Genomic DNA, 13,146 nt, shown 5'->3' with positions numbered 1-13,146 from the left:
ATTTATTTTATTTATTGTATTTATTTTTTTATTTTATTATTTTAATTTTTTAATTTTATGACTTTATAAAAATTATTTAATTAAATTTTATTTTTCTAAATAATGATTGCCATTATAGGCCTCGGACTCGCCTCTTTATTGACACTATTTAACCCTTTTTTGGGCGATGTCAAGAAAATATTATTTTAAATCAAGAACAATTTAATTGAACCAAAAAGGATAAATTCCCAACAAAATAATTAAATTTTCAACAAAAACAGATTAATTGCATCCCAGAAGATTAATTTTCTACCAAAAAAGAATAATTCTCAACAAAATTCGTACCTTTTCTTAGGACGACTGAAAATTCCCGAACAATCAAATTCGCGAATAATAAAGTTGCCGAAAAATAAAAATGCCGATTTAGAAAATTCTTAAATAATAAAATACACGAATAATAAAATTACCAAAAAATAAAAATACCGAAATGGAAAATTGCCGAAAAATAAAATTCGCCAATAATAAAATTGCCGAAAAATAAAAATACCGAATTTGAAAATTCCCGAATAATAAAATTCTCGAATAATAAAATTTCAGAATTATAAAATTCCCGAATTGGAATATTCCCAAATAATAAAATTTACGACAGTTTATAATATTACCGAATTGTAAAATTCCCGAATTTTAACAATTAGAATTTTTTATAAATATATTTTATTGATTACAAATACAACAATAAGATGTTAGTTTCAAAAATTATTTTTAACATTTAAAATTTCGAAGCTTATTTTTTTATTTAAAAATAGCAATTATTTTAAATAAAATATTTATAGGTAACGCATGTTTTTTTAATGTTCATAGTATTTGAAAGAATACAAAAAGCGTTCGCAAAAATAAAATTTTAAATTTTAAATTAATTTTAAATTAATTTTAATTTTAAATTTCCAAGCGCACGTTTTCAAAAATAAGCAAGGCGATACAAAAATTATTGCTATTTTAAATTCAAGAAATAAGCTTCGAAATTTGAAATGTTAAAAATAATTTTTGAAACTAATGTCTTATTGTTGTATTTGTAATCAATAAAATACATTTATACAAAATTCTAATTGTTAAAATTCGGGAATTTTCCAATTCGGATATTTTATAAATCGGCAATTTTCTGTCGCGAATTTTATTATTCGGGAATTATCCAATTCGGTAATATTATAAACTGTCCAGAATTTTATTATTCGGGAATTTTATAATTCTGAAATTTTACTATTCGAAAATTTCATCATTGGGGAATTTTCCAATTCGGTATTTTTATTTCTCGGCAATTTTATTATTGGTAAATTTTATTTTTCGGCAATTTTCCAATTCGGTATTTTTTTCTGTAATTTTATTATTCGTGTATTTTATTATTTGGGAATTTTCCATATCGGTATTTTTATTTTTAGGCAATTTTTTTATCATTCGCAAATTTGATTAATCGAGAATTTTCTAATTTGGGAATTTTACAGTGTCGGGAATTTTATTTTTCGGGATTTTTCAGTCGACCCCCTTTATTTTTTACAAAATTGTTGATTTCGCTACCAAAAAAAAAAAAACGAATTTTTAACAAAGCAAGGTGACTTTTTTGACCAAAAAAGTTCAATTTTCAATCCAAAAAGACAATTTTCCAAAAAAAAAATGAATAAAATAAAAATATTTGTATTTTTTAGCAATGTGATTCAATTTTTAAGAAAAAAGTTTAATCAAATAGGGGAATTTTGAAGCCAAAAATGCTACATTTTTAGAAGGCAGTTGAATTTTCGAGAAAAATATGAATTTTTAATACAAAAAAAAGCGAATTTTGTATTTACAACTGATGACATTTTAACAAAATAATTATAATTTTCAACCCAGTTTTTTAATTAACGATTAACAAAAGAATTGAATTTTCCATGAAAAAATATTTTTTAACAAAAAAGTTTAATTTTCAATGAAATAATTAAATTTTAAACGAAAAAAAAATTAATTTTCAACAAAATACATAAATTTTTTTAAACCAAATAGTTGATTTTTCTACGAAGAAGATTAATTTTCTAACAAAAATGTAAATTTTCACCCAAATTATATACATTTTCAAACATATAGTTTGAACAATGGGTGTAATCAAAAAAATTTTTATTGATTTTTGGTTCATATTTTTTTCTTTTCTAACATTTTTCAACTTAATAGTTTAATTTTTAAACTGAAAAGATCAAATTTTAACCAAAAATGAACCAGATCATTTTCATTCAAGAGAATTAATTTTTTATTTTAACAAACGAATCTTATAGAAAATAGTTTAATTTAGTCGTAATAATTTAATTGTGTACCAACATGATGAATTTTCAACCCTATACTTAAATTTCTATTTAGAAAATTCATTTTTGATAAGAAAAAAGTTTTTTTTATCTAAAATTATAAATGTTCAACCAAAAGAAAACTAAATTTTAAAAGAATAATTCAAGTTTTAACCAAGAAATTAAATTTCTAACGAAACATAATAATTGATATTTTGACAAAAAATATATTTTAATTAAAATTAATAAACGGCTGGATTTAACGAATAAAAACGGATTTTAAAAAATAGTTAAATCCTCATGTAAAACATATTATTTTCATATAGTTGCATTTTTAACCGGAAAAATTAATTTTCTTCCAAAAAAGTAGATTTTTTAACCAAATAGTTAAATTTTCTACTAAAACAGATTAATTGCATCACAGAAAAAGAATTTTCTACCAAAAAAGAATAATTCTCTACAAAATGCGTACATTTTTTACAAAATAGTTGATTTTTTAAACAAATAGTAAAATTTTTAACAATGAAATGTGACTTTTCTACCAAAGAAATTGAATTTTTATCAAATAGGGAAATTTTCAATCCAAAAAAGGGAATTTCGTACTTAAAACTGATGATTTTTTAACCAAGAAGATTAATTTTCTACAAAAAATATTAATTTTCACTAAATTTTTTTTCGTTTCTAAATTCTTTAAACTAAGGAGTTGAATTTTTTATCTTAAAAGATTAGCTTTTAACCAAAAATCTAATAAATAATTTCTATTCAAGAGAATTAATGTTTTATTTTAAAAAACGAATTTTATACAAAATAGTTTAATCTAGTCCTATTAATAGAATTTTCTACCGCATTGATGAATTTTCAACCAAACACTTAAATTTCTAGTTAAAAAATAATAATTTTTAATAAAAATATTTTTCAACAAAGAAATTGAATTTTCAACAAAAAATATAATACTTCATATTTCGACAACAAATATATTTTCAATTAAAATTAATAAACAGCTGGATTTAACCAATAAAAACGAATTTTTAACCAAATATTTTGAATCGTCAACTAAAACATATTAATTGATTTTCATCAACAAAAAAAAGTAGTATTTTCAACCAAATAATTAAATTTTGTAACAAATTATTGAATTTCCGAGCCGAAAAGACGAATTTTCTGCAAAAAAAGTTGAATTTTCGACCAGAAATATGGATTTTAAATCCAAAAAAGCGAATTTTCTATGCAAAACAGATGACTAAAAATTCAATTTTCAATCCAAACAGATTGTCAACCTTACAGTTGCATTTTTTACCAAATAGTTAATTTTTTTTTATATTTTTAGTATTTTTTGACCAAGAAGATTATCTTTTTACCAGAGAAGACGAATTTTCAGCAAAATAATTGAATTTTCAACCCAAGAAGTTAAATTATCAATTAAATAATTCAATGTTGATAAAAATACTTGAATTTTCAGTTAAGAAAATTAATTTTTCTACAAAAAATATGAATTTTCAAAAAATTACGTAAGTTTTCAACTCAAAATTTTGAACAAAAGATTAATTCAAGATTATAATAATTCGAGAGAATTATTTTTAATAAATTAGTAATAATTTTGTATAAAATAGTTGACTTTTCTACCAATTTGTTTAATTTTCAACCCGAGAATATGAATTTTCAATAAAATAATTAAGTTTTTAGACAAAAAAATTAATTTTCTAACAAAAAATAAATTTCCAACTAAAGTTATGAATCTTCAAATCAAAAAAAAAAAAAAATTACTAAAAAAAGTTTTCCAATTTTCAACCAAGGATTTACGCAAAAAAAAACAACGAATTAAAAAAACTGGAATCCTCAACTAAAACGTGTTAATTTTGAAACTGTTGCTTTTGAAACCAAAAAATTAATTATTTACCAAAAAAGACGAATTTTCCACAAAATACATCAAATTTCAACAAAAACAAATTTTAGTTATAAATAAAAAACAGTTCTTTTAGAAAAAAAATTTGATTTTTTACCAAAAAATACGAATTTTTAACATAATACATCAATTTTCTACAAATCAATTAAATTTTTAACTAAAATTAAGAGTCTTCAACAACAACAAAATAACCAACAAAAACAAATTTTAATTAAAAATTTAAAAAACAGTACTTTTAGGAAAAAAATATTGACAAAATGCTTCAATCCTCAAATAAGACAAATTAATTTTTAAACAAACAGTTGCATTTATAAAAAAAAAATTATTTTTTGCCAAAGAATAGATAAATTTCGATTCAAGCAGAGTAAATTTTCAACAAAATCAAATCAAAAATATGAATGATTAACAAAATACATGAATTTTTAAACCAATCGAAATTCGTTGGTCAAGAAAGAAGGAAAAAATTCAATCAAATTGTGAAATTTTCAAGCAAAAAATACGAATTTTCAACAAAATAATTCAGTTTTGAACGAAAAATGATGAATTCTCAACCAAAATAGTCGAATTTTCAACCGAAAAGAATAAAATGTTAATCAAATATTTAAACAAAAAATTATAACACGATTCTTGTATTATTTTTTTAATTTGTGACACTATTTACACTATTTTTTATTTTTGAAGTAAGTCCGAGGCCTGTGATTAGTAATTAAACAATAAATTTGGTTTTCAATTAAACTTTTATTTCAGAAGTTTATACTGAATATAAAAGAGAATTTGCCAAATTGTTTTGCAGAACTTTAGAGCAACTCTTAAATGATAACCCGGATTGTAGGGATGTCTGTGAATTAGTTTATTATGAAGGTAAGTATCAAAATTTCAGCGTTCACAGTATTTTTCCTATTTCCCTGCATTCTCTCTTTTTTTATATATTTATTTCTTACAATTCTCTAGAAATTCGTTTAAATTCCTTGAAATCGTTCAAATATATAAAAATATCTAGAAAAAATTGGAATAAAAAAAAGTTGAAATATTATGATTTTTAAATTTTGTTATAAACAAAATCTTTTAAGAATAACTTTAAAAAAAATTTATTCACGATCTTATTTTCAATGCTATAAGTTGAAATTAATAAAAAAATTTGAAACAATGTTCAAAATTATATCATTTTAAATAAATTTAAGTTAGAAACATTAAAAATTTAAAAATTAGCCTTAATAAATTCGAATATAGATTTTGATTTTAAGTTCTTATAAATTAATAACTGCTCAATTGTTGTTTATAAATCAAAATTTGTTTTGAAATATTTGTAAAACTTCTCTTAAAAGTATTTTTGTGAAAACAAAAAATCATCAAAAATTTTCCTAGGAAACTTTTGAATAAAATTTAATATCAAACTTTCATTTATATTTAATTAAATTTTTTATTTTAATTTTATTTATTTAGTTTGCCTAGTAATCTTAATAAAATTTTATCATCTTAAAACCTTTCAGCATTTTTTAAAAATTTCAAAATTTTTTTAAATATTTAAAAATCTATATTTTATTTTCCATTTTTTAACAATATTTTCAAGCTTAAAGTTAAGTTTGAATCTTTTCTTAAACTTCTCGATTTTTTTCTAAATAAATACTTGTACTATGTTTATTTATTCATAAAAATTGGTTTTTGAAATCTTTAAATTTTCTGTTGAAATAAATTTTTCAAAATAAAAACTCGTTAAAATTTGTATTAAACTAAAACCTTTCGAAATTTTTGAAAAGCTTAACATTTTCAAAAATCTGTATTGCGTTTTTAATTTTTTGAAAACTTTTCAAATTAGGTTTTAAAGTAGGTTTGCATTTTTTGAAAACTTCTGAATATATCGTAAAAAAATGGTCTTAAAATCTTTCAGATTATTCTTTGAATATTTTGGAAATCTTTTTAAATATAATTTTAAAATTAATTTTTTTTAACAAAATTATTTTTAATTTTCGCAGGAACCTCAAGAACATTTTTTAGTATTTAAAAATATTTCAAAATTCAAATTAATAATTAATAAATGTTTATTTATCATAGAGATTTATTTTTATTTAGAAATCTTTTTTAATATCCTGTTAAAAGTAAACCTTTCAAGATTTTTGAAAAGCTTCAACATTTTTTAAAATCTGTATTTTATTTTTGATTTTTTAAAAATCTTTTCAAGTTTTAAGTTAACTTTACATCTTGTTAAATCTTCTAAGTATCTAAATTAATAATTGTTCAATTTTTATGAAAAAATAAATAAATATTGTACCGTTATTAATTGAGAAAAAATTCGACCAAGTTGAAGAGAAATTCAAAAGTTTAAAAAAAAATTCAAACTCGAAAAGTTTTCAAACAATTAAAAACAAAATATAGATTTTTGAAGATTTTAAAATAAAATCTTAAAGCTTTTACAAAATTTATAAAGGTTTTAAGATATCGCAAAAATGTTCTTACGATTCCAGGAAACAATTTGAATAATTTTTGATTCCGAAAAATTAAGTTCAAGACAATATTTAAAATATTTCGAAATAAATTTTTATGAATAAATAAACATTAACACCTATTAATTTATAAGAAAATCGAGCATGTTTAAGAGGTACTTAGAAGTTTTAACAAGGTTTAAAATTAACTTAAAATTAAAAATATTTTTAAAAAATAAAAAATAAAATATAGATTTAAAAAAATGTTGAAAAGTTTCATTTTAACAGGATATTTAAAAAGATTTTAAAATAAAAACAAATTTGTATGATAAATAAACATTTATCACTTATTTTGAATTATTTTGAAAAATTAGTCTTCGATACATTATTTTAAAAAATTTCGAAACAAAAAGCAAATTTTTATGATTAAATCAATATTATGCATACGTATATAAAAATAAAAAATAAATTATATATAAAAATTTTTCAAAATAAAAACTCGTTAAAAAATTTGCATTATCTTATAATCTTTCGAAATTTTTAAAAAGCTTCAACATTTTACTTCAAAATCTTCAAAAATTTATATTTCGTTTTTAATTTTTTGGAAACTTTTAAATATATATAATATAACAATTAAAAATGAGATATAGATTTTTGAAGATTTTAAAGTAAAGGGTTGAAGCTTTTTAAAAATTTCAAAAGGTTTTACGATAATAAAAAATTTTTAACGAGTTTTTATTTTAAAAAATTTACTTAAAAGATTTTAAAAAGTCGAAAAAAGAATATAAATTTTTGAAGATTGAAAAATATTTTGAAAGATTTTAAGATAAGTTTTTTTTACGATTGCTAGGAAAATTATGAATGATTTTTTATTAAAAAAAAATTATTTTAACTGAATATTTAAAAAGATTTAAGAATAATGCAAATTTTCTTAAGATTTTTGCGAAAATTTATAGTAATTTTGTTCAAAAGAAAATTAATTTTAATTTAATATTTGAAAAAATTTCCGAAATATAACAAAATAATCTGAAATATTCTAAGACAATTTTTTTTATTTTTCAAGATTCATTAAAAATTGTGGAAAATATTTCAATCATTTTAAAAGATATTTAGAAATAAAAATAATATTAAATTTGAAAACATTAAAAAAATGTTTAACAATATATTTTTTTTCTTAAGTTTCCTGAGAACTTTTTGAATGATTCTTTATTTTGTATAAATACTTTTAACAGAATTTTTAAAAATGTTTCAAAACAAATTTTGATGTAAAAATAACAATTGAAAAGTTATTCATTTGTAAGAACCTAAAATAAAAATTCAACAATTAATCATTTTCAAAAATTCCATTAAGTTTAAGATATATTTAGAATTTTTGAAAATTTCTAAATAAAAATTTGAAGCTTTTCAAAAATGTTGAAAAGGCTTAAGATAACATCTTTTTTTAAGGTTCCTGCTAAAATTTAAAATATTTTTTTGTTGGTCTGAAAAATTAGTTTTAAGACATTATTTAAAAAGATTTCGACACAAAAACTTATTTTGATGAATAAATAAAAATTGAACAGTTATTATTTGAGAAAAAATGCGGACAACTTTACGATATATTTAGAAGTTTTCAAAAAATTCAAAACGATATACAGATTTTGGAAAATTTTAACGTAAAACTTCCAGCTTTTTAAAAATTTTAAAAGGTTTAAAGATAACACAATATTTTTAACGAGTTTTTATTTTAAAAAATTTATTTCAACAGAAAATTTAAAAAAATGTAAACAAAAATTTTTATGAAAAACAAATATTGTACAAGTATTAATTTCGAAAAAAAATCGATAAGTTTAAGAAAATATGTAAACTTAACTTTAAGCTTGAAAATATTTTAAAAATTGGAAAAAAGAATATAGATTTTTTAATATTTAAGAAATGTTTGAAGCTTTTTAAAAATGTTGAAAGGTTTTAAGATGATAAGATTTTATTAAGATTGCTACGAAAATTATACATGATTTATTTTTAAAAATGAATTGTAAACGTATATTCAAAAAGATTTCGAAATAAAAACAAATTTTTCTGAATAAATAAAGAGTGATCAATTACTAATTTTTTTAAAGTTAGTTTCAGAGATATTTAGAAGTTTAAAAAAGATTTAAACTTAACTTAAAACTCTAAAAGATTTTCTTTTTAATTAAAAACAAAATATACATTCTTGAAGATTTCAGGATAAAATTTTATTGCTTTTTAAGGATTTTGAAAGATTTGAAAATAATAAAAAAGTTTCTTAAGATTTTTGCGAAAAGTAAAAATAATTTTGTTTTTAGAAAATTAAATTTTAACGTAATATTCGAAAAGATTCCCAAAGTATAAAAAAAATAAACTGAAAGATTTTAATGCAATTTTTTTAATTTTGCAGGATTCATTAAAGTTTTAGAAAAAATTCCAATAGTTTTCCAAGATATTTAGAAGTATCGACAAAATTTCAAAAATAATTAAAAAATTTTTTTGAGAGATTTCTATGGAATTTCAAGAGATTTAATTTCAAAAATTTTTTATTTAAAAATTTCATATTTAAAAATTTCATAAAATAAAAATTCAAAGCAATAATTTAGGTGCTCAAAACTTGAACTATTTTTACTTTTTAAATTAAAAAACTATGAAATCTCTTATAAAAAGATTGTTTCAACTTTTCTAAATTTAAAAATAAATGTTTAATCTTTCCCCTTTTTCATGAAAAAATTCCCTATCTCCTATGCATTTTTTTCCTCATAATAGCACGAAACTTGATAAAATTCTGCGTCAAAACAGTCCAAGTTAAAGGCAAAATGATTATTTTATTTAAAAAATATTGCAAAAAAAAACGTCAAATTTAAATATTTGGAAAAATTGAAATAGCTTTTAGAATAATTAACATTTTTAAAAGTTCTTCGGCTATTTAAAAAAAAATCTCTATGGTGTTTTGATAAATTGTTAAGATATTTTAAATGAGTTAAAATTTGTAAAATAATTTCCAGAGTTATTCCAATTTTTCTATCTGATAGTTTTTTTTTTTTAAGTTTTATAATTAGATTTAATTTAAATTTCGTATTTAAAAATCCATATAAATCTATCTTTAGATTATGACGAACGAGGAAAAAGAGTGAATCCTGGAGAAATCCTTTTGAGAAGAATTCAAGAAAAATCTTGATAATTATTATCTTTAATTTTACTTTTTATCGCAGGCCTCGGACTCACCGCATTATAATTTTCAACGAAAAAATTAACTTTTAATCATTCAGTTTAATTTTTAACATAATAGTTCATTCTAATATTTACAAAAATTAATTTTAACCAAAAGAAAACGAATTTTCAACTAACATTATGCATTTCCATAAAAAAAATACGTTTTTACAAAAGTAGTTGAATTGACAACCAGAAAAAATAAATTTTCAACCAAAAATGTCACATTTGATATTTGAGGAACAGAATTTTAAATTAAATTTTTTAAAAAATTAAAATATTTGCATAAAAAAATGATAATTTAAAAAAAGTACTTGAATCCTAAACTAAAACAGACAGTACAAAACCATGAGTGAAGTCGTTCAACTTTATTTAAAACAATTTAAACGTAAAAGGCGAATGTCCAATAAAATATTTTAATTTTTAATTTATAAAATTGGCAATCAGGAAAAAAAATTTAGTCAAATTTTTGAATTTTTTAAAATAAAAAGTATGAATTTTCTACAAAAAAAATTGAATTTTCAGTTAAAGAAATTAATTTAAAAAACGAATTTTCAATTAAAATTATAATTATTCAACTAAAAAAAATTAACTTTTACGAATTCAGTTTAATTAACCAAAGAGTTGAATTTTCGCCCTACAAAAATTAATTTTCTACCAAAATTACGACGTTTGGAAAATACAAATATTTCCAACCAGATAATTAAATTTTCTACAAAATTGTTGAGTTTATATTAAATATGAATTTTCTTCAAAACAGTTAAATTTTCTAAACAAACATTTAATTTTCAATCAATTTTTTATCCCAAAAAGATGAAATTTCTACAGAACGAGATGATATTTATAACCAAAGAATTATTGATCAACAAAATATTTAAATTTTCCATAAAAAAAATTATCAATCAGATAAGACAAAATTTTTCAAATAAATTTTTGAATTTTTAAACCAAAAAGATGAAGTTTTAACAAAAGAATTAAAATTTCAATCAAATAATAAAATGGTTAAATAAAAAAGTGAATTCACTTTCGCAAAAATTACTTGAATCTCATTTTTAATACTTTTAAAATATTATATTTGAAAATTTGAAACTTTACTCAAAAAATAAATTTAATTTTCCATTTCACTTTTTTTTATTTGAGACTACAGAATTTTAATTTTGGACCACGCATATTTTTAATACTTGAAAAATATCATCACACAATTTTTAAACTATTTTTTTCAAATTTCTGATACTATTTATACTATTTTTATATTTAAATTTGAGTCCGAGGCCTCTTATCGCGATAAATCTCCATACTTATAATGACGATTCATTTTTTTAAGGCTGCTTAATTTATAAGTAAACTTTTAGCATTAACCTATGCCTCAAAAATATTATTTACTGCTTCTTTGTGATTTTGTAGAAAAAGCTCAAAAGCTTTTAATGAATGATATTATAATGAAAATAAATGATCTGCTTTTCTAATACTGAGTTTGATTATTTTTGTTCCATTTTGTTGTTCTATTTTTATTATAATTTTTTTTTTAATTTTCGACTGTTAAAAAATCAAGTTTGAAAACAAAATGTTCAATTTTCAGCAGTTGATAATTCCAGTTTTACAATTTTCATCAATAGAATTTTGAACTGTTGAAAACTTAATTTTCAACTTTTGAAAATTGAAGAAAATTGAATTTTTAGCTGTTGAAAATTGAAGAAAGTTGATTATTGAATTTTCAATCGTTGAAAATTTAAGAAAAGTCAATTATTGTAAATTCAACTTTTGAAAAAAAAATGTTCAATTTTCAATAGTTGACAATGTAACAGTAAAGTATAACATTTAAAAATTCTATTTTTAATTTTATTCAATTTTCTACCATTTTATTTCGAACTATTGAAAATGAATAAAAAAAAAAATTAATATTTGAATTTTCAACATATTTTTCACACTTCAAATTTCAAGTTTCTGTCATTTTCAAAATTTCAAAATTCAGTTTTCTTTAATGATCAGCAATACAATTTTCAACATTAAAACTTTTTATTTCCTTCAAGTTTCAAGATTTAAAATTTCAAGTTTCAACAGTTGAAAATTCAATTTACGTTATTTTACAGTACTTCAAAATAAAATCTTTAATTTTTATTCTGTTGTCAACTGTTTAAAATTTAAGAAAATTTTCAAATGAATTTTCAACAGTTAATAATTAAATTTTCTGACATTTTCAATAATAAAATTTTACAACAGTTCAAAATTAAATTTTCAACAGTTGAACCTTTTATTTTAATAAATTTTCAAGAGATGAAAAAACAATTTGAAATTTTATTCAATTTTCTACCATTGAATTCACATTTTACAACTGTCGAAAATAATGACAATTGGTCATTACATTTTTAACTGTTAAAAACATTTGAAAATGTTGTTAATATTTTTATTTTCTTCTATTTTTTACAGTTAAAAATTAAAGTTTCTTCATTTTTCAGCATTAAAATTTACAAAAGTTGAAAATTCAATGTTTAAATTTATTCTGTTTTCAGTTGTTAAAAATTAAAGAAGAATTCACATATGAATTATCAACTGTTAAAAATTCAATGTTTAATTTTATTCTGCTTTTAAATGCTTGGAATTAAAGAAAATTTGCACATGAATTTGCAAAATTTAAAAAATCAATTTTCTTAAATTTTAATTACTTATATTTTAAAAGCTCAAAATCCATTTTTAATTATATACAATTTTCTACCATTGAATGCACAATTTTCACATGTTGAAAATTAATGACAATTAATCATTGGATTTTCAACGGTTGAAATAATTCGAAGCCCTTCAAATTTTCAAATTCTATTGTAAAAATTTTAATTTTCTTCGATTTTTTATTATTTTCAGCATTAACATTTTTTAAAGTTGTATATTAATTCTTGAAATTTCAACGGTTGAAAATTCAATTTTCTTAAATGACCGGGAATTTTTTGAGACCGGGAAATGAGAGTGAATTTTTTTTTGCCCGGAAATTTTACAAATTTGTAGAAGAAAAATCTGTCCACGTTCGACTTTAACAGTTTTTAAATAATTAGTGGAATTGTTATGTTTTTCGATTATGCTATTATTTAGCTTACAATGCGTAATTCAAAATTTTGTTACTTTCAATATTTTCCAATTAAAATTTTTATTTCTAAGCTTACATTTTTAATTGAAAGAATTTTAAACTTCTTTTTTAAAGACTTGAAATACGAGGGTAGTTCAATAAGTCCTTAGAATGAAGTACAAAAACAATTTTTTTTGGGTAAATTTTTTTTTATTTTACAACATAATCTCCTTGGAGCTCTATACACTTGGTCAATCGCTTTTCAAGTTTTTTTAATCCTTC

At 19.9% G+C, this 13,146-nt stretch overlaps 1 protein-coding gene across 3 annotated transcripts in view; it reads left to right on the top strand.

Annotated features, from left to right (window-relative positions):
- LOC117179863 (stimulator of interferon genes protein) overlaps positions 1-9,860 on the top strand; it is a 32,566-nt gene extending 22,706 nt beyond the window's left edge. The window contains exons 9-10 of one of the 3 annotated variants that reach the window (XR_004467963.1): positions 4,982-5,049; positions 9,707-9,758. Coding sequence is in view for 2 of the 3 variants with exons in the window: in XM_033372028.1 (XP_033227919.1) it covers positions 4,936-5,049; positions 9,707-9,777 (185 nt within the window). In the remaining variant the exon portion in view is untranslated. Of the gene's footprint in view, positions 1-4,935; positions 5,050-9,706 lie in introns of all 3 variants that reach the window. The other 2 variants (XM_033372028.1, XM_033372029.1) reach the window with 2 other exon arrangements.
- The last annotated feature ends 3,286 nt before the right edge of the window (positions 9,861-13,146 follow it).

The sequence above is a fragment of the Belonocnema kinseyi genome, chromosome 9 (genome assembly GCF_010883055.1).
Source record: "Belonocnema kinseyi isolate 2016_QV_RU_SX_M_011 chromosome 9, B_treatae_v1, whole genome shotgun sequence".
In the NCBI taxonomy this organism is placed as follows: Eukaryota; Metazoa; Arthropoda; class Insecta; order Hymenoptera; family Cynipidae; genus Belonocnema; species Belonocnema kinseyi.
The sequence above is the reverse complement of the archived record's forward strand: the minus strand, read 5'-3'. Positions and strand labels throughout refer to the sequence as shown.